The following is a 27,238-nucleotide window of genomic DNA, read 5'->3' as shown; positions in this document are numbered from 1 at the left end:
GGAGATCGTTCTACGATTGTTTTCGAACTCGGGGGCGATTCGCTGGAAAAGTTTTCCGTCGAATCCGACCGGGAGGAGTCTCGCGAGCACCGCGACAAACATCGCTGAAAATCTGGAACGGTATCGCAGCTGCGTATGAATGCGTCAGCGGAGAATCGATTCCGTCGGCGTGCCCGTTATTCAGCGCGCAAAAGCATCCCCCCCCTCTCCCCTCGAATTCGGTCTTAATTACATGTTTGGATAAGGCGGCGAACTTCTTAGGATCCAGTAAACTACGATCAATGTCACGGATGCGGAAAATCTCGGCTTTCGAGCCGTTGTGTGTGCTCGGAACTTACTTCAGACTTTAGAGAGGCAGCCCGGTCTTGAAAGCGCGGACCACTTACGCGAATTAAAAAAGGAAAACCGCGGCGAGATCATTTAACGGGAACTTTGACATTTTGTTCGAGGGTAGCCTGCGAGCGGCGAGCGGCGAATATAACACAATTTTTTCGGAGTTTTAGGGGAACTGTGCTCTCAACGGTCAAAGTGTAGGCACATCGTTTTCGAACTTGTATCACGGCTTTCTTTGGTAGACTGCATTTTACGCGTTTATTGCAGAAATTGGTAAGTTAAATTTAAAATAGCGAAGATATTAGAAGAATTTATATGTAATTTTGTTATACTATTTTTGATAGATTGAAACTCTTAAATGAATAAATACGTTTTTATTCAGCTCAGTACAATTGTCGAACAAGATTTTTATAATTGTAATATTCTGGAATTCTTTTATTTAAGCTTCGTGAGCATGTTATCGAGATATAGTAGTCTTGATTAATATAAAAGAAAATTGCTCCTCTTGAAAATATCTCAAACTACAGAAATATACTTTTCTTCTCTTCTATTTTATATATAGTTACTAAAATATTCGGATTTCTTTTGATTTAACGTTTTTAGCCCATTTTATATTTTTAAGAAGTCGAGTCGTATGGTTCAGTTTTTAAAAATTGTCACTTTCCGAACACTGTCCGAATATTTCGACGAGTGGCGTTAAAAATAGTTGTATTTAGCGCGTTCAACGTTCTATTTTATCCGAATAATTCGGATGGATGATGCGGCGTCTGTAAATCGAGACAATCCGGCGAAACCAACTCCGCCGTCGCAATCTTTCGTCCGCGTTCCACGCGATGAATGAAAAATCGGGAAATACCTCGGGATCTGCGGAGGAACTCGTGGACCGAGGGATTTTTATTGACAGAGATCTTGAATCTATCGTACCGCTACTGATAAGTTTCCTTACCGGACGAGAGTTCGTTCGCTCGTTCCTCCGTGCCCTCGCTCCTCCTCCCCGGCTCCTCCTCTTGCGGAAAAAGCTTAAAGAGTTCCACGGTAATGAAATTTTTTAAGTTTCTCGCCGAGGATAGAATTAATACGGACGAGAGAAAGGATTTTACATCGGTGGAAAAATTCGGGACGATCCGTGACATAACTTTCATGGAAGCTTAAAGTTTAAATATTATTTTGAAATACACTTAGAAACTGTTGAAACGTCGCTTGACTTTAATTTGATTTTACAATATTTATGATAAAAATTGGTACATCAAATTTATAATATTCCAAACCTTAAACAATTACATGTACTATTTTATTATTTGCAATTTATAGAAGTTGGTAGAAGAATAAATTAAAAAGTTTAAATATTATTTGCAAATGCATCTCTGGATAACTAATGCCTTGTTGAGGCATTGGTTAGTTCTAATAAAATTTTACGATATTCATAATAAAAATGAATACATCAAATATAGAATCGTCAAAACGTTAGCCAAAAAACATACTATTATATTCTGTGCGACTTATTAAAGTTGATAAAAGGAGAAATTTTGTCTGTAATATTCATTCACAATTAATTCAGACGATTTTTATTCTGATTATTTCTCTACTCAAAATGTTATGTTTGCGTGAAATGATGCCAGTTTAGGTTTCCTTCTAGTAGTTCGAATTTAAATGGGACCGACGATCAAACTTCGTTCAGACGCTAACTCCTTTACCTGTTTAATGCTGCTTAATAAACTTAGCAAATTATACTCCACGAGATTGTTATACGTATGTACACTTGTGAATTCTGCAACGCCGTACTAAGACAGCAAACTTGTAGTACGAAGTGTGAATACAGTAATGAATACCGCTAATACAATAAAAAGTTTAACTTAAAGAGCATTTGCAAACTTATAAAAAATACTTTCCTTGTCAAAGATCGAAATTAATTCGCTTTTCATTTATTTTATTTAAATCGTACAGTCTGTAAGTAAGTATTTTTCCGATAATATTGCTTCGTTAGTTTTTGTAAAAATATTAATTAGTATAGGTATTTGAATATTTATTTTTAGAATATTCTGATATCCAAACATTCTGTCATTTAATCATTGTATTCGATACACTAACATCTAATAGAGAATTTTACAGAAATTTTTAGATGAAAGAATATTTTATCAAGATATTACGAAATGAAATTATTCAAATAAAATGTACTCTACTGTGTGTTATTTTATAACAATAATACTTTCCACTTTTAACTCTTGCAATTCTTAATAAAATTCGTTTAAGTAATTTACAGCAACGGTGATTAATTTTGTCAATTCGTTCCCGCGTTTCGATGTTTAGTTTCGCCGATCATTTCTCTCGAAAGATCATATTATCGTAAATTGTTGCTGGCTACGAGCTAGTAGGTCATCCGGAAAGTTGTTGCCGCTTCCTGCGCACCGTTTCTGGTTATTCTTTTTTCCTGAAACGCGAAATCTCGTTTGACTTGCTGAGCATGCGGCCCTCTCTCCTGGTAACGTTCGCAACGGTTCCGTTTTATTTGTTGCGGAAAACGCAAACGGAGCCGCGGTAAACCCACTAAAAAGTGTGTTTCAATCGTATCACGTTCAACACGTAAAAACAATTGTACACCTTCGAACGGGGAGAGGGATTTTACTATCAAAAAATCGTGGTTGCCGAGAGGCTTGTGACCAGCCAACTTCACACACGAAGGAATCTCGCAATTATGTGTCCGCTCCGCTGGAGAAAACCAAATGCTGTATAAACAATACAGAAATATAATTGATCATAGAACAGATTAATTAGACTGCAGATTATTTGCATTTGGAATAGCAGAATTTTTCAAAGAAATTCGACTAGCGATTATTTCTTGTAACAAATATAATCTTCTATTTTTCACGATGATTCTCAGTCTAGTAATAATAGCGATTATTAATTATTATTAGATTAAATAACGCGATGGAAGTATGTCATAGGAACATCATGAATGATGGATGCAATTCTTATTAAACTCAATGCGCCAACTGCAAGAAATAGAAATTAAATAGCAAATGAGTTCTTTGTTCAATGTCTTTAATAAAAATAATACAAAGTAGATTTTAAAAATAATACAATGTAGAATTCTGTTAATCCTGTTACTGTTTCAAATTGCACTTAGTGCCATGAACGCGTAAAATTCGCTGTCCAATTGTCAACGTTTCCAGCGAAGATAAAACTGGAGGACGAAAACGATAATTTATATAAAATGTTCGCCGCGTAGATGGAACTAAGCGAGATTGAATTACGAAACGGGACGCTATAAGTCGCGTCGCGGAGACGGGAAGAAGTTCGGTATAAATTGTCGGAGGTTCCTAAAAATAATTCTCGAACGGGACAAAGGAGCCATTGTAACGAGCGCGTTACTTTTATTTTTAATTTCGGATGGCCCCGGCACTTTGCAAATAAGACTTCGTAGCAGTTCTCCCCCCCCGGGGGGAGAGCCAGGGAGCGTTTCCGGGCCGCGGGACGTTGAATAACTTTCGTTATTCACACGTTCGCATAAGTCTGTGCCGTGGCACAATGTCTTAATTACCCGGTCAGGTAAGCCGGCGGAAAGAAGAAAAAGGAGGGCGCGTGTGATAGAGGAACGGAAAGCCTTACCTCGGTATTTCCAGAGAGGAGCTTTAAGCACCCCTGAACTCGCTCCTAAGTAAAGTATGGAACTATACGTTTCTTTGCGTAGTTCGCGGCCCTGGAAGTTAATCTACAACTTTAAGAGCAAATGAGAGAAGGTGGGAGCGAGACGAGGGGGCCACGGCACTGCTGAAAAATATCTCCGGTTCTCTCGCCACTTCTGCGGAGAGATATTACGTCTTACCGTGCTCTAAAGGGTTGCCGGGGTACGAGTTGTAATTTACCGGTGTTCGACTGCTTCTGAGTCGCGCGAAATCCGCTACCGGTGGTTTCTTTATCGTGCGCCGGCCTCGCTTCTCGTTCGTCGATCCGCGGATTAATAAGCAACACTTTCGGGATATTTATTGTTTTAAATTTTATTTTTAATCCTTTGCGATCGTATTAACCCCTTCCCGTGCCACTTAGCTCGACGAAACTCGGGCCCGAGCGGTCCGCATCAACGCGCGCTAAACAGACCAGACTGATGTTTGTGACGTAACGGGCAAAAAATCAGTCCGCGAGCTCGGCTTGTTATGTTTACGTTTGGCCCAAGTATGTGTTCGCGACTCAGCTCGCGATGTTTATGTTTGGCCCAAGCAACTGTTCGCGAGTCTGACTCGCGATATTCATGTTTGGGCAAAAATCTTCATCGTGAGTATGACTAGCTAAAGTACGGGAAGGGGTTACGTTCATACATAGATGCCAGCATGGTTGGAATTCATTTTAGTTACACAGTATGCATTATTAAGTAGGCAAAACAATTTTATCGACTCTTGTTTAAAGTGTAGATACTTGTAACGCAATAATATATTTCAATTTTATGTAAAATAAATAAATAAATAAATTGATTTGGTAGCTGTGAGCGCAAAGGGTGAAATTTGATACTTTTGAATTTGATCTTTTATTCTGCAAATGTAAAAGTCTGTTGCGAAAATGTTTCAACAGTATTTATTGTTATACCATAATAATTATATTTTGAATCGATTAGATCTTAACAAAATTCATTCATTGTTATTACACTGCTTTTGCAAAAATAGCACGGAATACGTGATTCGAACACGCCCGGCATGGAAAAATAATGAAATGCTATTTCAAGCTCTGGTTGGAAGAGTACTCCTCGCGAGCGACATATTTCATAGCCTTAATTACCAGCAGAAAAGAGACGTTAAACGTGCTCGATGAAAACCCGTTCGGAATCATTGATGACCAATACGGGAGCACAGATCGAATCGAGTTACGTTAGACGCGAGCGCTTTTTAATGCAAGCCGCCGAAGCTTCGGTGATCCGGCGTGCACCAACGAATCAATTAAAAAGTTTTACAAACCAGCGGGCCAATATGGCCGTGCAACCAGATACGCGTTCGCTTTGTCGCGCGTGACGAGCGTCACAATCGGTCGTGTTTCGTAAAATTGTCGAACGATCCGTTCCGCGCGGCCAGCACCCCGCCCGCGGTTCCGGGTTTACCGTTTAAATGTTTAGCGGCTTTGAAACGAATCGGGTCGTTTGCATTTACCGGGCGGCGGCATTAATGAATTCACGGAAATAAAAAGGGAATTCTTGGCTCGTGGTGGATGTTCTTCTTGAAAGAGGATAACCGCTCGATTGGGATCGTTTAACAAACAGCCCGGCGAAACGAAGACAAAACGCCCGGGGCATTTCAACCGGGAACAGTTTTTACAATACGTTTGCTACCTTATTTTGCGTCCTCTGTATCCTTTAATATCTTTTACCAAATCGTTGGAATTATTGAATCTGCATCGGAGAATGCGGTATGGATTTAATTGCAGATATTAACGAATTAGCCACGGCGTTGCAAAAATATCTTCTCCATAATCGAGGATATTCTGATCTCAATAATCGAGGATATTCTGCATTATGATTTTTAATTTATATATGAAAAATTTAATTCGTCTTTTTAAATGTAATAATTTATTGTCAATCTATGTGCGAAGGCCGATATTTTTTAGTTTCGAGTTACATGAATCCTTTTATGCTGGCATGAAAAATTTCGGCAACAGTCAAAATACGGAAAGAAAGAAAGCCAAATGGAGACTCTCTGGACTTTTATCAACTAAAACAACTTTTGAAACATTAAAGAATCGTGACAGGTTTTCATAAAGAAATATCGCGTGCTGCGACGAATGCAACGCTCCCTTTCCACGCTTTCAACGCTCCGGACAGGCATCACGGCTATAAAGATTAATAGCCGCGATTCCGTAAATGATTCATTGCTTGACATACCCGTTTCTTGTCTTGATAGCAATTAATTAAATCACACATACCACCGATTAGCACTGTTATAATGGAGCTGTAATGGAGCTACCTATAGCGACGCAGTCAGCGATTCCTTTCTTTCATTTTACATTTCTTTTGCATCAATTAGACTGGAAAATTAGAAAATTCAACCTCAAAAATAATTGTAGATTTTTGGTGTAATATTACTTTTTATCGAGCGAAATTATTTTAACGTGGAGATAACTATTTGAAAAGATATCAAGCATATGATAAAATGATGAAAAATGCATAACAAGCATATGATAAAATGAAAAATGGCGACGGAAAAGGGGAACTAGATCACAATACAAATCTTCTCACAGCTGGCACATCTACTCTATGAAAGGAGGCTGTGTATACACGCAATATTCTCTCGGAAATTAACATCGTTGTCGATTCTTAGCGCGTTTCTTACAATTACATTTCTTGAATTACATCACGCCTCACAAGAATGTGCACGAGATGCCCGCAGAAAACCTTTTACCTAATCAACCAAATTAATAAATTTTCCTAACCATTTATTTTACTGTTTAATAAGATCAAATCAAGTAAAAAACTAAATAAATGATCCGTTATCCAAACGACGTAGTATATTATATTTTTCATGTATATTTTGCAATGTATATTTTCTCGATTGTCATGTATATTTTTGTAAATTCTATATCTCTGTAAAGCTGATCTCTTTGCCCATAAATGCAATCCAAGCCGACCTTTTCATCGCGGTACAAAGCAAAATATCGACACGGTTGATTCGTCTCGATTTATAAATAGCCGATTATGAAAAAGCTCGATTTCACTCGGCGCGTACAACGGGCGCTGTGTCGTCGCGGATCGGTAACTCGTTGGCCGCTTATGGAAGGAGACCAAGGGGGAAAAGTAATTACATGTGAATTAAACGCGTGAGCGTCTCGTCATTTTCGCCGCGGTGAATTTACTCAACGCGCGACGATTGAGGTCGGGGTAGTAAAAATGTGAGATCGCGGTTGTCGGGCGCGTTGACCTGGAACCTTTTTAAACGGCGCTTTGTCAATGGAGGTTTCATAGAAACCGGTGGTCGCGGACGAATTTCTTGATGGGCTAAGGCGCGTGACGCGTTCCGTTTTCCCGCAGAATGTGCCCGTTGTACCGTTTCCCCCCTCCCTCCCTTTCCCGTTTAATGCAATCAGAAACGCCGAGCGCGCACGGTTTCACGGAGAAAGAGAGAAGGTTTTTCTTTTTTAAATGCCGCCGCTTTCTGTCTTGAAAATAAAGAGTGTCGAGCAATCGACGGGAAATATTACTTGCGGTTCGACGATTGATTCTCTTGCCGCGGTCCCCTCGTCGAATCGATTCGAATCTCGCCGTGGAAACTGACTAACGAAAGGTCTGTTAATTGCTTGTTGTTATATTAACTTTGCAGTTACCGTGATTAGCATATTTTTTTATCGGAATAATTTCATAGCAGAAAAAGATTTTTACATTATATTCACCGTCTTGTAGATTGAATGCTGCATTTTGCAAATTAGATTCGCTTAGTTTTAATTATCATTTTGAATTTAAAAGTTGAATAGTACGAAGTTTTTATTATAATATGAACTTTATAATTAGTATACGAATTTTATGCATTTATGAGGAAACTGAGAGGTTGCAATTTGAAATAGTATAAAAGTGAACGGAATACTGAAACGTAATTATTTTTAATATATTATATAATTTCCATTACGTAGTTTCTATTTTTGATAACACTTGCAGACGACTTTTATTTCGTTTATTTATAATATTCGTAAAGAAATTCATATTATTTTAAGCCAAGTATATAAATTCACGTTAAATAGAAGAATCGAATTTTAATCTGTGAAAAGGTTAATTAATTAATATAAAATTTTGTGTGCGAAACCTTGGATACGCTCTACAAAAGGATTAATTTCAGTTGTAAAAAGTGAACCTAACCTACAAAGTAAATCTCCATTTTCAAACGATTCTTTCATCTTTTACAATGTTCCATACCAATTTTAATTGACCGATTGAAAATGTAAAATTACACTAATTATTCTGTCGCGTAAACGGCAAACGACACTCTGCGAATTTCACGAAGTTCGTCGGCGAAATGAATAATTTGTCAGGAGGGTAAAAAAAAAACAACGCGCTCGGAAAACTGCACGCCGTTTTACCGAGAGAAGAAGCGTAACGACGCCGGCACACTTGGCCAAGAGCGCGTCGCCGGTGCGTCTGTGTCATATATCCGAGTCACTTTTTATTAACCGTCAACTATTATATCCAGGCTATTTCTAAGAGTTCATGATGATGTTTTTAACCGTATAACACATAATATCGTTTCGTAGAGAAGCTTCGCCCGTTGCGCTAATGCATGAGACGGCGCAGCCTCTAGCCGAGGGCCCGTGCACGCTCGACGTCGCCACTTTTTCTGCCGCAGTAATTTTCTCCTTTTTATTTAGCTCCTCGTTCGAAGAATACCGCGACACGACTTTATCACGTCCATTGAACACTGCGCGCAAAATGGCATAGAACAGGAAGTAAACGTTGTCAATTTATGAATTAATTTCGCGGGGCTTGGAGGTAGAAAAAGGCGCGAATACGTCGTGAATCAAATTTTTATCTTTCAAGTTGGCTAGTAATTAATTTCTATATTTACTATATTTATTTACTGCAGATATAATAATTCTTTAATAACACCTATTTAATTATCGAACCCTGTAACCACAGTTTTCGAGCTCAAATTAAGATTCTCACGGTCCATAAAAATCATTTAAAAAACGTAAGCACCTCCAATGACGCTATAAAATGCATTCGCAGCGGGAGCAAAAAAATTCCGAACGCGGTAAATGAAATTTTTCATGGATGTTGACTTTTGCGACGGCATAAGAAATTCCGCGTGTAGCACGCGGAACAATGCGGCGCAGAAAAATAACGTCTCGGTCCACGAATTCAATTTCTCCTCGTTCTGTTTAATCTCGTTTATCGAAAATAGGATGGGGATACAAGTTCAATTCAATATAGGGCCCGCGCACAACCTTTGCGAGCCTAGCGGCGGTACAGGAGAAACCGTCTGACAAAGTTATGAATTACGGTGCATTGGCCTTCGAGGCTCGTCGAGGTCGTTCAACATGGGGATAGGTCAGTCGCTGCGTCTAACTCATTCTAACTGATGCGGCGGAGCGCCCGACCGTCGATTCTACGTGAACCGGAAATATAATATCGGGTGATCTCATTCGAATTCCTCTCGAACCACCTCCGGAAAGCAAATGTTTCGGAGCTCCACGAAAAATGAACGAAATCCTTGGAGAAACGACATTATTGCACGATGAGTTTCGAAGGATATGTACATATTGTAACGGGAACAGAGATAGTACCGTGTGGAAATTAAGTTAAACTATTTAAATAATAATCGCCTGCAAGTAATTTTACAGATAAAGTGCGGAAAATGTAATTATATGAAAATTATTTTACCAGCTATCTTTTTGCTGATGAGAAGTTGGCAAAATATTTCGCATAATTTGTATCGGCATAAAATTAATTTGGAATATTATTACTAGTTGATTTTCATTTAAATAAAATGTCAAAATTCCAATGGCAGAAATATTATATAAGATATTTTTCCATGTCGTTTGTAACAATTATCATCCCTGAAAAATCCAGCTCCGAGAAACGGTCTACCAACGAGGTTTTCATTTACCAGCTACGAACAATTTCTTAATATTCCGAATCCCTTCCGCCACTCGAACGAATAGCAATTCCTATAGAGATCCTTTCAGTCGGTGTCTGGCAAACTGGTTTCTCTAATGTCTCGGAAAAATTTCGCTGGCGGATCGGGAAGCGGATCGGTTCGCGAGAGCGGTTCCCTCTTCCCGAAATTATTCAGGCGGAGGTTCGGCCGTGACCATTGCCCATTGAACGCAACGTTCGGGGTGGGATCGGTTTGCGCCCGCGGAGCCGACACGAGGAAGCCCGTGGTCTACGTCGTCGACGGACGGGGCGGAACGGCGTAGGTATCGGTAGCCGAAACGACTATTGCGGCCGGTCCGCTTTGTTTCCGGCGGTGCTTTCCGCTTTAGCCGTTCATTCGCCGGGTCGGCGCGATAAAAAGTTCAATATCGAGTTGAAAAGCTAGACGAGCGACGGACGCGCCGCGGCGAAAAAGGGGGCGTATGCAAGTACTATTCCGGGCATCGCAAAGTGGCGCGGGGCTCCATTGACTTCCGGTCGAAGTCCGAGCCAGAACCAAAGTGAACTCCTAAGATCTCGAATTGCGGGAACTTTCCACGGGGGCGCGGGCAAGTTTCACCTGAGCCCCGGAAATGGGAACTGCCGGCGCTTCTGTTTCGCAGTAGACGAACCTCGTTCGCCTCTCTCTCTCTCATCCTTTTCCTCTCTCCCTCTCCCTCTTTTACGTCTTTCACTATTTTTTTCTTTTCTCCCCTTTTCCCTTTTCCGACATTCCAAGACCGGAGTGAACATCCGTCGAATTTTCTGCTTGCAGGGAACTGCCAAAATGCGGAAGCTTTCGCCGGAAAAAATGCCAGGAGCATCGGCGGTTTGAAGGACGAGCTGCAAGCCGATGACGCGGAACAGTCGTACGTGTGAGTACACAGAGTTCGCACGCTCGATACCCGGGTTTTCGTCCGGAGGTATTTGCCGGACTGTGAATGCTCCATGGAAACTCGGTTCGCGATCGCGAAAAATTGATTTTTCGAACAACAAATGGACTATAAATATTTTGATCTTGTAACGGGGAACTTGGAGAATTAACTTTGTTTTGCGACAGTAGTTACGTGTGGATATTACGTAAATTTAATATACGTATATTTGTACAATTTCATATGATAAATAAATATTTTGATAATATGATTTTGATATAATATGATCAATAAATATTTTTATCTTCTCCTGTAACACAAAATTTGTAGAATGAACATTGTTTTTCAATAATACTATATATAGATATTACGTAATTTAATATACGTATATTTATACAATTTAATATAATCGATATATGCACATAATATTTATTCTGTTTTCAGATATACAGTTTATTTACTTGCAATAATTCAACCACAGATTTTTTACATTTTTAACAACAGTAATGCCAATTTAACACAGTAGAACAATTAAAAGTGCTTCAACCAGCAACTACTTTTTTACAATAAATACAATATTTTATTTTACGCCAAAATCCACAGCTAGTAATAATTGTGCCACGATACGAATGCAATATTTGGCTCGAAATGACGTGAATGTTATTTCCGTGTTTAACTACTGTTTCAAAAAAAAAGTTTATTTGCCGGGTTCTATATTACGTGAGATGAAAACACAGGGGAGCCTCGATCATCCAGAGCAATCAGAAATACGCGAATATTCTTGTGGAGGCACGGACGCGAGCGATCGTGTTAGTGTGTGAGCCCGCGTGGAACGTTTGTTTTGATTTCGGTTCTTCGGCAATGCTGCGGTCGAAGGGACCGTGACGTGACGCTATGTGTTTGTAACTGTCGATTTTTCACTATTGTCCGAGCTGCCGAGCAGGATGCATTTCTCGTTTTCGTTCCACAGACTTTTAATAGAGCGTATATGTGTCGTTCATTACGTTAGTTACTTGATATTATACTATTATTTCGTTGAATAAGTGAGTATACACTGTGCTATTGATTATTTAATTTGAATAAATATTTTATTATAAGAATTAATTCTTTGCACTCGAAGCCATTTCAACTGTAAATCTGAAATTCAATTTCTGGGCCATAGTATTTTTATTCTATGTAACAAACTGCACTTTTATGCATACAAAATTGATTTTTGTCACGCGTACCGATGGTTTTACTATTTAATAACTTTTTAAATCTAAACTTTGTTTGTATAAAAATTATCTTGGATCGTGATAGAATAATTTTAGTGGCGTCTCAGAGTCACCCATCGAGTATAAAGGATTAAATTGTTACAAGTCTAATAATAGAACAGTTACTCGATTAGGTCTTTATTAATTTATTTAATCAATAATGCTGTGTATATATTGTTTTAAATCCGTTTAAATATATATAGAACGTTTTCTTTGAATGACGAATTAAAATATCGGAGGTATGGATAATCGAGATTCGTCTATATGTATAGTCTATTTACTACTTTAAAAATCTATTTTTCCCAGCTCTGGTTGAGAAGGAACGGGATCGAATATAGTATACATTGCGAGTACAGTATACAGTGAGCTATGAAAGTAGAACGCCTTTCAAAATGGAATAACTTCTCTATCATTGGGCCAAGCGATCCGATTTTGTTCCGATTCCAGAGAGGCCAGTTTAGATGACAATGGCTGAAACAATTTTCGGAAATATTGCAATTGCTTGGGAAATTACAATAAAAAAAGATTTCGATGCAATTTTCAGCACAAAACACATTGTTTGAATTTTAATTCTGATAAAAAATTTTAACGAGACATCATTTGATTGCAATTTTGTATTTTGCAGTATTTGACAACAGTTTTGGATCGATTGTCTACTAAGCTAGTCATTTTAATATCTATAAAATATTTAAATCATTTGATCCACTTTTAAAGAAATGACTACATCTTAAACAGCGTTTAATTAATTTCATGGTTCACTGTGCATACGCTGTAAGTTGGTTACATTTATAATCTTTTGACCGAAATAATGAATGCTATATTCGGGTCAGTATCTGCAACTTGTCCGACCTGATTAAATTTCATTGTTAATTAAATCGTGAGAATCTGGGAAATTGAGAATTTGTGCCATAGAATGCGATGTTAGCTGCGAGAGAAATCCAAATGATATGAATACCGACATAATGGACAGGTTGTATGTGTGCATGTATGTGTATATTCATAAATGAAGTACCACGGTTTAGTATACTGAAAGGAGAGATTGCGAATGGGGGGGAATTAATGATCCAGCCTCCTTCAGTCATGTGTAACTCGTGTCTCGCAACTGTGTAATAAAGGGACTGACGCGTTAATTAGCAAGGCCGCCTTTGTAGAACTGTGCCAATTGCTTTAACTGTCTTTACATTTATGTCGATCCCAAAATAACAGTGACAGAGTAATCGCAATTGATTATTCATAATTTAACGGACTTGAAAGTGCCTAATTATGTTATCAAGCAGGTTCCATTGCGTTGGTTACGACTTGGAGAATTTACATGTAACTGTGCTAGCATATTCAAAATCTTGAAAATATAAGGTACTTAAAGCTTTTACGAATATTACGATAAAAAACAGTCGAAATTACACGGATGTTTAAAAACATTTTCAGGTTGATGTAACAAAATTGCAAAAATTTACAGAAATGTTGCACTATTTTGAATTATTATTCAGAATGAACGAAATTTCAAAAGTTTGCACAAATATTCAATCATATGTTCAATCACGTGTGCAATCATGTAAAATAGAGAATCTAGAAAATAGCAATAATTTAGTAACGTGCGAAATTTTGTGGAAACATGTTCAATCACGCGTTGCAATCGCGTAAAATAGAGAAAATAGAAACACGGTGGCACAGGCATGTCGAAATACGTTCACTCCTCGAGAAATAATTCGGTAATACGCGAAACTGTCAAAATTTGTACAAACGTGTTCAATCACCCGTCGCAATCATGCAAAACAGCGAGAAAGGAGAGACGTGTACAGTTTTGTCCTGAACAGCCTGACGAGGGGGGGAAACGTTGACAAAATTGGCGCAACGTACGGAAAGTGCGCGCGAAAGAAATTCAAGGGCTCGCGAGCGTAAACGGGAGGGCCAATTAACGAAGCGAAAAGGGTTGCGCAGCCAAAGGACACGTCAGCCGCGTTTCCTGTCCTCCTCCCCGGTAACAAGCTGTCCACGCAGCTTCGATGAGCTACGATCGGGCGGTCGCCGAATCGTCATTAAACCGCAACTTCGACTCCGCGTCGCTCCCGGCTATCGGGGATCAAACGAACGGCACCCAAAGTACGGGGAACCGATAATTACGTGGCATACGAAATAAGGGTGGTCATGTTACACACTCAAACTTTCTAATTGGTGTAACATAGTCGTACGTACAGCCGGGGAAACGCAAGTCACGCGTGCCGGTAGAGGCTGTTGCAAACTATACGGTCCGTCGAGTTCATTTTCGAGGAGATCGGTCGCGTAACCAATGTTCGACGACGTTTCTAGCCCTTAACCCTTTCATCTGTGACCAAAGATAAACTTCAGTTATATTTTATTTTCTAGATAAAATTTCTTTTCTTATATTTTTAGCACTTCGTATGTTTACTCAGGATAACATACAGTGGTTTACAATTTTTTTATACAATTGGTTTATATAAAATAAAATTCATAAATGTGTTTGCACATTTTAATAGTCTAGTCATTTTCATAAAAATCGTCGTTTTAAAGTTAAGTTTTAGGAAAATGTTATTTCAATTAAATGAACAGCAGGAGTATGGAACAGTAAAGTTTAAAAATGAATTTAATAGTATTTTTCAAAATATATTTTCCATTTATCAAAATTATAAAATTAAATAATATACCTACGTACATATAGTTCTTCTTTCTTGCTTAGAAAATCGTCTATCAATGACTATATTCAATGCAAGATCCTTCTCTCCGTGACGTCAAATAAATCCTGAGGCGTCGTTTCACGATATTCCATGAACTGTTTCCAATACCCTTACAAATATTTCCATCCAGAGATCCCGCAGCAATTCCTTCGGTAAATTGAAGTTCTTAAATTGACGTTTTCATACTTTTCCGGCGGTATTCAGGGGATTCGGGGAACATCGACGCCGGCGTCCGATTCGTTCGTCTCAATTACACCGCGGCACGAATCGTAATTACCGAGGCGGCTCGCTGAAGGATCCACCGCCGGCAAAATAATGCAGCCCGGGGCGGTCGTACCTGCCGGAACGTCGTCGCCGCTAATAAAAGAATCTTTCGCGTTCGCGGCATTTTCATTCGCGATCGTCAGACCGGCGAACAATGGGAACAACATGTCTCCTCGACGGCCCGTAATTGAGATTGTCGGAATATCGGGGCTCTTTGGGAACGTACCCACCGATATTCCCGCGGAATTATCTCTCCGCTAGAACCGAAGAGAGAGAGAGAGAGAGAGAGAGAGAGAGAGAGAGAGAGAGAGAGAGAGAGCGGTCCTCTCCACGTGCACGATAATTGAAATTTCCATTTCCGTTCCATCCCTCTCGCGACGACGCGTTGCTGGCTACCTTTCGGCGCGCTGCCTGCTTCAAGGATACGCCGCGAGGCGTACGCAGGGATGGAAGCCGCGCGCGGCTCGTACGTATTCTTGAAATTGACAGTTCTGTTACCTTAATGACACGTCGCCGCGAACGCGACCGTTTAACGCCAGAAGCGACCGCGCCGTTTTCTTCGCTTCTTTTTTTTCACTTCTCGTTCAGCTCCCATGAAACCCGTCACCGTAACCGCACATGCACCGACGATGATGCAACCGTCCCTGCATTACGCGAATATCCGCGACCCGAGTAAAACGCAAGGTTCGCCCGTCGAAAAGTTCGCCGCTGCTCCGACAATTTCTGTTCGAAAACTGCTTTGTGTATTCATTAGCCGCGAGATAATCGGCTTTTATACGCTCGCCGTGAACACGGCGTGGCCGCGGTAAATGTTAGTGGAACACCTGGCACTAAAAGCTTTGCCCAAAGGCGGTGACATTTTTCTTCGTGCAGCCTTTTGCGAGAGGTACAAAACCAACATGTTAATTATACTTTGTACCGTTGCGTACCGAAGTAAAAGAACGTACGACGCCGAGGGAACTTCTGGCATCCGGAGAAGTGGAAATTGGAAAGTCTCTGAAGGAAACTGTGAAAACGTTGCTTCTGTTATGCAAATATTACCGCGGCCTTTTACCGGTCCCTTGCTGGTTGGGGTGCTCGAGTCGGTTACCACGGGGTGACCGATTGCTGTAACTTTGTTTTCTGGCATAATTCATTTTATATTTATCGAACGAGAAGCATTACATTTTCGCATTCATGTATTCTGTTTATTTCTGGAGTATCTTTTCATTTATTCACTTTATTTATTTTTCAATAATTTTTTCATTCTTCTGTTTTGTTCATTTCTGAGCTATCGTTTTATTCTTATATTTAGTTTATTTTTGTATTCAAAAATTCTATATCTTATTTCAGTTTTAGATAAAAAGTAATAGCAAAATTATAAAATTAGTATTTCAGTGATTGCACGGTAAATTACTCCGATTAAATAAAAATTTATTTAGTCCAGTTTCCAAAAATTTATTACCGTTCTAAAAGTGACCGAATATTTTCTGCCAGTTGTTCTAATAAGTTGTAACGTTAAGCGAAAAAATTCGCAATGGTTTTACAACGAAGCGAGTATCGCAAAAAATATGAAAAGCAAAGTTACCAGGTGTTATCAACCGTGTTAGCCCGTAATGCAATAGCACGCGTCGCTGTGCAAGCGAAATACGGGCACGGTCCGGCAAGAGACTCGATGGCCTCTTCGCCTCCACGTAAGAAATTTTTAATATAGGGACGGCGCTGTGAGTGTGTCGGCTAACTTAAAGAGGTACACGATGTTTTACATGCTGAAAGGAGGATGGTCTTTGGGTTGCGACGCGTATTCTCTTTCCATTTTATGGAGAGAAGGAGAGAGGTATGGAGAGAAGGAGAGAGAATGAGAGAGGTAGAGAGAGTGAGAGAGAGAGGGAGTGGAAAAAATGGTTGGCTATGTTGTTCATTAGCTGGGATGCGTCTCTGGAGGGTAGAAAAACGCTCGATGAGAACGGGGGCTCTTTCTCGTCTCGGGACGCGGCAGAGGTGCCGGAGACGGAAGCGGAAACAGTGCCTCGAGCTGACGGAAATAGGGACGAGGTCCTTGTCCCGCCAGAAGACCCTTCGACCAACTCGTCTCTTCGGTCGGGTTTGAATGTCAGTGAGTAAAAATGCTTGCTTACTCTCCGAATCCCCTCAAAGCGGTTGCCGACGCGCTTAGAATTCTCCGTGAAAATGTCGTGCAGCCGAAAACATCGCTCCATTCTTCGTGCAGACTCGTCGCGATTTAACCGGACGTCGGAAAGATCGACGGTAGAAACTAATCTTTAGCGCTATTCTGTCATTATATAAAATAATTATTCGAAGGAATATTTTTTAGTCGAATACTTTAGACGAATAACAATTACTCGGTATCCGGCAGGAATTATTTTATATATTTTTTGAATGAATTTTCCAATAATTCTTTATTCGAATAAATTTTTTCCAATAATTTATTATTCAAATAGAGATTTCAGAATTATTCTGGTAATAATTTGAATAATTTTTTACTGTGTATTTTATACATTAACTTCGGAAAAGGAATACGGAAAAAGCAAATTGATAAACTATGAGAAAACACTTTATATTCTATCATTTTTATTTGTATCGATTTTCCGAATGAATTCCTGTACGAATAAATTTTTATCTAGATTTTATATTCGATTGCATATTCATTCCATAGTGTCGAATAAAATTTTATTCGTTAGTCTGTATCTCTAATCTGTTATTCTAATTGAATTTTGTTTCACTCTGGTACGAAAGACAGTTAACTATTGCGATTTTCAATTGTAATAAATACGTCTTATAACATTTTAGACAGTGAAGCAATACATTTTCGTATTCAGATCTTTCGCATAAATAGCACGTTTACGGTTGCACGACAATTCGCAATGCACCCTATACAACGCATGTATAATACAATATAGTCTTACCTCGTTAAAGTGACAATAGAGGCAACACTGTTTAAGGCGATTGTTCCAACGATGCAGCCGCAATTTCGAATTAATTCATAATTATTTAGTACAATATCATTTGACTTTGACATTTCGCATTGATAAATGACATAATGGTTATTTGGTGTTGCAGTAAGTGTACAATTTTTTATCAGATCCTGATGTGATTCTGGCGCAGTCAGTACGTTCTACGTAAACGGATACATATTTACACTGTAAATGCAATCTCGCAATAGTATTACGTGCGCATATAAGCAGTAGTGCAGTTATTGGACACTATTGATAGGTATTACCATGTGTGAGTTAAATCATGTTCTGCTGAATGTTGGAACTGTTCTGCCTTATTCTATAGGAGATTGCTACATTGGCGACGCCTCCATTGACTTCAATTAGAGATTACCTTCAATAGGAATTTCACAATTGCTTTGAAACTCCCATCAATTGCTTCACCGTTAATTAATATAATGTACTAAAGTGTAAATACTAAAATCAAAAGGTTTATGCGCTGCACGGAATACGAATGAAACAGCGACAATTCTACAAGCAGTGATTCTGTTATCTTATGAATTTTATCTTTTCGTTTGAACTTGATTACGACATTGACGAAAATTCTGAACGGAATTCTTTCTTTATTTAATAAATATATTAATTCTGGAAAAGGTTTGCACACTTTTTAAGCAACTTTAAGCTGACATTTTCCTCATCGAATTTATAAATTAGATCGGCGGAAATTTGTAAGTTAATTCCAACGTGCAATGGTTCGATATATCGAAAAATGATTCGACTACGTCGGAATAATTTTATTCTTGATAGTTAACGATTTTGGGAACCTGTGAATCTCCCCCGGTTTAATCCGAAATCGGATTAATATCCACGATCGAGTAATAAATGTTATATAATTCGTCATTACAGTTTCAATCATTTCCCGATATTAACACGTTCGCGGCGATACGAGCAATTTATACATATTTACTGCGTATAGTACGCTCGCTTACAATAGCTTCTGCATGTCGTTTACTTGCACAAACGTGCGCGCACGCATTTATAACATAATACGATAAACGCATTAGCGCAACCTGTGGCGCGCGAATTTTGTATAATTCGCGCGAGCAATGTAAACCCCACGATCCGTGATTATTAATTATTTAATAGAGTTTCACTTCACGCTGTTAACCAGTTAGCTACGAGATTAAAGAATTCGTTCCATCGATGTAATTCTCATCGAGTTCGCACGCTTCAGTTCAGTTCGAAGGAAAAAAATTCTGTTCAACTGCCAAAATTAATTCGCGCAGACTTCGAGCTTCAATTAAAATTCCAATTAGTCTATTCTATCTCGTAGCCGGTCTTCCTGACAATGGGGCGCATTTATACTCGCCTTTGAAAAGCAGGCTAAAGTACGGAATTCCTGTCGCTTGAATAATTATGGGCTATACTGTACACTAAACCTCCGCCCGCGCGATGAAACCGTGTTATGCGAGTCAAACAGGTTACAGAGATATTATTATGCGTCATAGTTGTCCGTAAATTCGGCATACACCGAATTAATAACATTCCGGAATATTCACGAACCAACTCGATTACGAACATTTCGGTATTACAATAACACGTGCCTGTTCAAGGGTCTCTCACACATAACAGTGAAACGAGAACGGCTGTTTGGACCAGTTAGCTGTGTTCGACGTGTATACGCGTCGTAAAAAGTAGTGACCATTGGCTATTTAAATTGCAATCTTAGAGAAAAGGAAAACATATTCTTAAATTTTAAAATGTTTAGAATTCTTTTAGGATAGGCTGGAATAAAATGGACAAATAAAATATAACAGTTTCAGATAAACTCATGCCGTACAGTGAATTTATTTATGTAACAAATGATAACGTCTTTTAGACGTAAAAGCAGGAATTACAATGTCAAAGGCGCTTCATCAGCAAATAATCCTGCACGAAGGTGTTCATCATTGTTATAAAAATAAGATCACATCGTTATAAAGACAAGGCGCATATAGCCACGTGCTTTGAGGAGGCGCCGCACAGCTAACTGGCTAAACACGATTTTCTATCGGAACGCGTCTTAAAGTTGATCTGCTTGAAAGCTTCTTTGGTTTCCGAGTGGAAACTACACACCGCCGGACTTGGAAAAGAAATACAAACTCCGTGGCCCCTTTGTTCGAGCTCAACGGAGGTGTTGAAGTAACGGGGACAGGCGCCACGCACATTTCCACTGCAAGGACAAAGCGGTCATTCCTGTAACGAGAAAACTTTCAGCGGTCCTTACACTAATCTCTAACCGTGCTTGGAAACGTTCAATTCTTTCAATTTTCCGCCACACCGTTTTTCATTACACACCGGGAGAAGCACTCGATCGAGTTCGGAAATTTAACCCCTTCCCGTGCCGTTTAGCTCGACGAAACTCGGGCCCGAGCGGTCCGCATCAACGCGCGCTAAACAGACCAGACTGATGTTTGTGACGTAACGGGCAAAAAAATCATTCCGCGAGCTCGGCTTGTTATGTTTACGTTTCGCCCAAGTATGTGTTCGCGACTCAGACTCGCGATATTTATGTTTGGCCCAGGTATCTATTCGCGAGTCTGACTCGCGATATTCATGTTTGGGCAAAAATCTTCATCGCGAGTCTGACTCGCTAAAGTACGGGAAGGGGTTAAAAGCGACGTCGGCGAGAACTTACAACCCCTTCGCTAGCTCGAACTTACAAATACAGTGACGGCAGAACTTGTACAAAGTTAGATAAATTACTATGAAACCGTAGATATTATTTATTCCGTACAAGGTTCAGATAATTGTTATTTCTGTTTGTTATTTAAGACCGTAGATTTTAGACTAAAGATGTTAGTGTATTTTTCTTCTGCTGTAAAAGTCATTGGAAAGGGTGAACTTCTTGTCTAGTTTCTATTTCGTTCAGTTGATGGAGACTATTTTTATTTTGCATAAAAATCCATAATAAATTTATTTCTTTTTACTCACTGTAATCTTTTTAAATCTTCTGCAAAATTTAATGACGACTACGCTTTATGTGAACAAAAATCAGATTTCTATAAAATTTATTTCTATTGAAATTGTTGCCACTGCTATTCTTGCTCTCTGATTATCATATTTCTCACGGCATTCCAAAGAATAATAACTATCAATAGTCATCGCCATTTTCCCACCTGCACCACGCAAGATCCCAAGTCACTTCACCACAAACTCCCACGACCACGAATCACCATGGAATCTCGGTTTCAGCGAACGCGTCGACCGGTCGCCGAAGGGGCAACCTGGACTACAGGTGTCGGAAGAAGCATCGCCGCGGCAAGGAGTCGAAGAGCCGGGAGTCAGCGCGACAGCGAGACGTGGCGAACGATTCCCGCGAGAACGAGATCCGTGGCAAACGGGGCGGCGGCGGCGGCGGAGGCGAGGGCGGTGGAGGTCAGTCGAAGAAGTCGAAGGATTCGCCGGCGAGGCGATATCGCGCGGAACGGCGTCGCAGGAGGAAGAATCGGGAACGGGAGCGCCGCCGGAAGAGAACCAGACAGAACGAGGACCGGGGGGATGGCCGCCGTAGCTCGAAGTTCAAGAGACGGATGAACGACGCGCCGAGAGCGTCGGCTCTCGGTAACCAGCGGGTCGAGGAGAGCATGCTGTCCGACGCCACTCGTCGGAGTAACTCGTCTCTTTCGGGCGGTTCGAACTTCCCGTATGTGACGTCGCCGTCGAATCTTGAGAACCAATTAACCACGGAAAGTGGCAGACGGTCCGCGCAGACCACCGCGCGTTACAGAAGTTACGAGGACACGGTGGAGAGGGAGTTCTCGAGGCAGCTGGAGAAGGAGATCCTGCGGACGCAGATGGAGGACCCGGCCAGCCTGGAGAACCGTATCCTGGGCAGCTCGTTGTCCAGGCCGTCCCACGACCGGAAAGTCGAGAAGCCGAAGAGCAAGAAGGAGAACAGGTTCGGCGACTCGAGGTACGACGCTGAGAAAATGCTGGGATATACGAGGACCAAGGAGGACCTTCCGATATTGGACATGGAGAACGAGATGCTGGCGAGGACCTTGAAGGACTACAACGCTTATATGACTTCTAGCTTGAAGCTGTCGATGCTGCCGTGCCGCGACGAGGCCGAACATCGCAAGAACCCCGGCAACCATTTCCATGGTAAGCCCATCATCGACGGCACCGAGTTCGAAAGGTTCGTCGGAAAGAAGAACGCCGAGACCACAACCACCACCGGCACCAGCACCACCAACGGTGTTGCGGCGTACGACGACGATACCAAGGGAGATTTATCATGCATAAACGGGACTTTCATGCCTGCCCCGCTCGCACGGCATGCGCTGATCAAATATGTAAAGTAAGTGGCTTTTAGTATGAATTATTCAGCTCATCCGAAATGTGGCGGCCTCGTAGATCCAGTCGAACCGATTTCCTTCGTAACCGCGGATCCAGTGTGCCGGCCTTGTCGTTGGCCGCCGCGTTTTCCAACCTCTCGTTCACTTTCGATTCGTGGAAACGGTTCTCGTTGCTATTATATGAACATTGTTCTCGATTAAGCGAACCGGGCACGTTTGCCCGCATTAACGACGCAGCCTTTTTGTTAATTGTCCTACGTTTATAAAAATTGTCCTAATTATTTGGCTGAAGTCGATAACAAACAACAACTGTAAGCGATGTCGCGATTTAGTGAAATAGAACAAGCATCGCACGGTCAGCATATAATGGCAATGCATGTAAGATAGAAAGGATATCATGAAAATTTAAAAATTTGAATTTTTTTCTCATCGTCAATTACTACAGCAATTTAATTCGATTCTCACTAAAACCCGATAGGATATTCATAAGAAATTGCAGTTGCTCTATAAGAATACCCCATTTCCTTGTCTTCACAGCGGCAACATTTTCTGTTAAAGTGATGCATTTATTCACTCCTCGATTCGTTCAATTCACGAGACTTTTATTCAAGCGTTCGTTTTTCAGACGTTGAAACAGGCGCGTCGCAGTGGTCCAGTTGCCGCCTCTATAATTCCCGTTTTCGATTACGTATAAATAAAACATAAATGTGTCAGTTAGACAGCGCTCGAGAACACGATCGGAACGTCTCTAATTGCAGATGTCCTTGCCCCGTTCTGCTTCAAAGCTTTTCGCGAACACTTGCGAAAGCTCTGCTCCGTAGCTTCTTCCACCTTCCCTCTCCTCCCCCTCCCCCTCTTTTCGTTTGTTCTTTAATCGAGCACACGCCTCCCCCCGCGCCGGGAAGAACGTGTCGCTCTATTGGCGCTTGAAATTTCCTCTTGCCCTCAGAAAACTGAATTACGGGGACAACTTCGTAGTAGAATTGTACGAGACCCGTGGAAACTTTCTTAGGATCCGGGAGCCTGAACTTTTCAATGTTCTGACGCCCCCCGGAATTACCGCGGCGGTGCTATAAAATGTAAAAAGACGTAAAACGCGATGGGACTGCGATGTCGAATATATCTCGCGCGGAACAAGTTGCCCCCACTAAATTTTCGATTCTGTGAGATCTTTATTGGCGGCGAGGCGGTTCGACCGCGCTAAATGCTCGGAAGCGATATTGTTCCGTTAAGAGTGATCGGGAAATCGTTTGTAGAAAGGAATTCGAGCGCCGACGGTGTTCTTAAAATATTTTACGCGCCAATTCGGTAGCGCACTGTTTAAGTGCGATGGCTATTTATTAAAATAAGATCGAACAGAATAAAATACAAGAGAATAAAATGAAACAAAATAGAATAAAAAACGAGAAAATAAAATGAAATAGAACGGAAAATGAAATAAAATATACTAATTTATACGAAGTAATTTTAACGCTAGATTTACGGAAATCGTCAAAGTGACGGGTCACTAATTTTTACTTTACAATTACCCAAATTGTAAAGAGAGATTTATCAATTACTTATTCAATATATTTGTGGCAAATATAATATTAACACTCGTTCAAAATCGGAATAAATCTCTCATTTTTACTTTTATAATCTAATATAAAATATCTATTATTAGTGTTCCGTAAATCTAGTGTTCCACGGAATTGCAGATGGTTGATAAGGGGATCGTTTTTATGCTACACTATTCCCCGCTATTAATGTTTGCCCAAGGTCATCCGTGCCAGGTCACGAGTACCTAGAAGCTGATTACGAGTGCGCCCCAGGGTACTACATAGCGACCACACCAAATAGGTTACTCTGCAAGAATCGCCAATGGATAGGACAGTTGCCGAAGTGCAAGATCAAGCACAGTCCCGAAGGGGTGTGCATCGATGCCCCCTGCGATCAAATTTGCAAGGAAATCGATGGCAGACCGGTCTGTTCCTGTTACAAAGGCTTTCGTCTGGAAGACAACAAATGCGTCGGTAGGTAGTAGTACGTCATGCGTTCGCCATACATTTTTTCTTCGCTCTGTAGTCGCTTCTGAATCGAACACTTTATTTGCTGCAATATATTTTTTTAAGTATGTACATAAATGTATATTAAAAAAATAAGGAAATTCGAATATTCTATATTTAAAGCTGCATTAACCCCTTTTGCACACAAATGACGACTCTGGGGCATGGCTAAAATTGCTATATCTTGGACAAATCTGAATACTGCATGTCGGATAAATATTTAACTAGTTTTGAAGTAGAAATATCTAAATAGGAACGTAATAACATAAATGTAATATATGAAACGTAAACATATAAATTTATAATAATATTTATGCATTCGTAATAGTATTTTTACATTTATAATAGTATTTATACATTCGTAATAATATTCATAATAATATTACATAATATTATAAATTATACATAATATACAACGTAACATAAAATGTTCCCGAAACGTACGTACGAATAAAGTGTTCAAACACTCGCGCATTGATCTCCCCTATGAAGATCAACCAGTCATATAAAACTAAGCGTGCCCTCATAAATATGTTGGAGACTGTTCGTTCGAATATCTCTGCATTCTCTTATCCGTGATTTATGACCTCATTCGAATTCATTGCTTCTAAAATTCAACACCCGCCAATGTAGATTGATCGTGCTCAACCATTCAGTATCACCGTTCCAAATTCAATAACCTTTCTCCATCGACGGACCATAAAAAACGCTGTCACGTCTCTATATCCAGTAATCCGAGACTCCGTTGATAATACGACGAACCAAAAATTCCCTTGATCGCGCGTCACTTTTCAGTCGCGAGAGAGGGAGGGGAGGTGGGCGAGTAGCGAAACGCGCGCGAACGGTATAATTTCTCCATGGAAAGTGGGCGCTGTCGCGTCCGTAGAAAAGAAATTCCTCGAGATGAAATATCGACAGGATGCTCATTGAAATATTGACAGGTTTTTCTGTTCTGTGCACCGGGCGAGTTTTTTCGCCGGTCGATATTAAAATATCGCGTCGATTACCCGCGGGAAATCCCTCACCTTCTCGAGGTGGCCTCGTCGCGCACACGGTATACCGTGCGTTCCCTTTCCCGCGAAAGTTAAGCACGGTTATCAAATTTTGTCCGAACGCTCGCTCGTGAAAATCGGACTGAAACGATAGCAATAATTGAATCAGGAGCCGAAACTTTATTTCTCTCTCTCTCTCTCTCTCGTCGCGTTCGAGCAGTGTTTGAACTTTTAAACGATCCGACCTATTCCTCGAAAAGTTCCAAGCATTGCCAGACGTCGAGTATAATTCCCGTTCGATAATTCTGCGTTACTTCGAATTTGTTAAATTAACGTTGCCGCTTCTTCGGCATCGTTTAGGTTTCGATCATCAATGATTCGTCGATGCGTTTGAAATATCAATCTGCTTCGTGAAAATAATAATAATACTGTAATATATAATAATACTTTGTGAAAATAATAATATAATAATATGAGATATAATAATGTTTTATGAGCAGCTACGTATGCTAGAAATTAATTACACATATATTCCAATATAAATGTAACGTTGTAAATTTGTAAAATTTAAAATAATGTAAAATTGTAACGATTACTGAAAAAAATTCCTGAATCAAGAATGATGTAATATAAATGTAAAAACTTCGGATATAACATAAAGTAAAATAATATGCCGCATGCATTTAAATTCATTTTGCTTATATGATACTTGCCAGCACTTATTCCAACTTATTTTCACAAATATTTGCTTTATTTTAATGGAGATGGGACGTATGCATAAAGGCAAGCAAAAGCATCTACCAGCGACTGTTTAATTAAATACTCTATATTCATAATGAACGAAGTGCCGGCGTTCCATATATCGGAAATAATTTTTACCGAATAGAATCATACTTGCCACGTGTTATGCACGTTCGAAGCGTTCGCCGGAAAAGTCGCTAGTAAATGATTTTACTATACCTATATTAATATTAAATTGTGTGTACACTCCCGGACAAAAAGATAGCACAGCTTAAGATTAAACTAATTTTTATATATAAGATACTTCTATTTTATATTTTTATTTATTTCACGTTACGACTTGCGTATTATTTTTGCACATTCTTGAAAAATATTTTTATGAGACAGAAATCAAATCGAATTGAATTTTTGCCAGTCTGAACAATTTGATTTTAAAAGAGAAATAATTGTTCAAAAGAGACAGTGGAGTAAAATAATACCACATTTAACAAAAAATTATAATACAGCAATAAATGAACGAATGATATTCAATGCTTAATATTTCACAGTTCTTTTACGTTTACGAACAGCCATCGTTCTATTTATCGAAGGATATTCACATTTTTCTGTACACATATATACCGTGGATTACCAGCAGAAGAAAATATGTATCTTATTCAGCCTTCGATATAAAATCTGGAAAACTGTAAGCCGCGATATCTTTTTCACGCGGAGTATAGACGGTTTTACGATCGATCGGATACGGTACGATTAAGGCGGGACCGTTCCACGATTCGATTTCTTTTCAACGTAAACGCCGCCGTTTTCCAACAATAATCATGTTAATCCGTTCGAGCGAGCGCGCGCTCCCCGGCGGGGCGGGCAGGGAATAGCGGAATCTCGCTCTCGTCCGGTATCATTAAACGAACCGTTTATTCGGGCGCGGAGGTGTCGGGAACGACGTGCCGGCGAAGTTACCTAAATTCCGTGAATTACACGTACTCATTGAAAATTTAGATGTGAACGAATGCAAGGATAACAAGGGAGGTTGCGAGCATAAGTGCGTGAACACGCCGGGATCCTTTCGTTGCGAGTGTCCGAAGGGAATGAAACTAGACGAGGACAGGTTCTTGTGCAGGGGTGAGTGATTTCCATCGGAATATATGTATACGGGATCGTACCGACCGCGGAACCTCGA

General features: G+C 40.1%; 1 protein-coding gene across 5 annotated transcripts in view; it reads left to right on the top strand.

Moving 5' to 3' along the window:
- LOC144476208 (uncharacterized) overlaps nt 1-27,238 on the top strand; it is an 83,621-nt gene that overhangs the window by 9,562 nt on the left and 46,821 nt on the right. For 2 of the 5 annotated variants that reach the window (XM_078192883.1, XM_078192879.1), the window contains exons 2-6: nt 10,704-10,803; nt 16,915-17,105; nt 21,178-22,285; nt 24,042-24,295; nt 27,058-27,180. In XM_078192883.1, the coding sequence (XP_078049009.1) occupies nt 10,704-10,803; nt 16,915-17,105; nt 21,178-22,285; nt 24,042-24,295; nt 27,058-27,180 (1,776 nt within the window). The remainder of the gene's footprint in view (nt 1-10,703; nt 10,804-16,914; nt 17,106-21,177; nt 22,286-24,041; nt 24,296-27,057; nt 27,181-27,238) is intronic. The other 3 variants (XM_078192880.1, XM_078192881.1, XM_078192882.1) reach the window with 3 other exon arrangements.

The sequence above is a fragment of the Augochlora pura genome, chromosome 10 (assembly GCF_028453695.1).
Source record: "Augochlora pura isolate Apur16 chromosome 10, APUR_v2.2.1, whole genome shotgun sequence".
NCBI classification, from domain to species: Eukaryota; Metazoa; Arthropoda; class Insecta; order Hymenoptera; family Halictidae; genus Augochlora; species Augochlora pura.
Note: the sequence above shows the minus strand (reverse complement) of the source record. Positions and strands in the feature narration are given on the sequence as shown.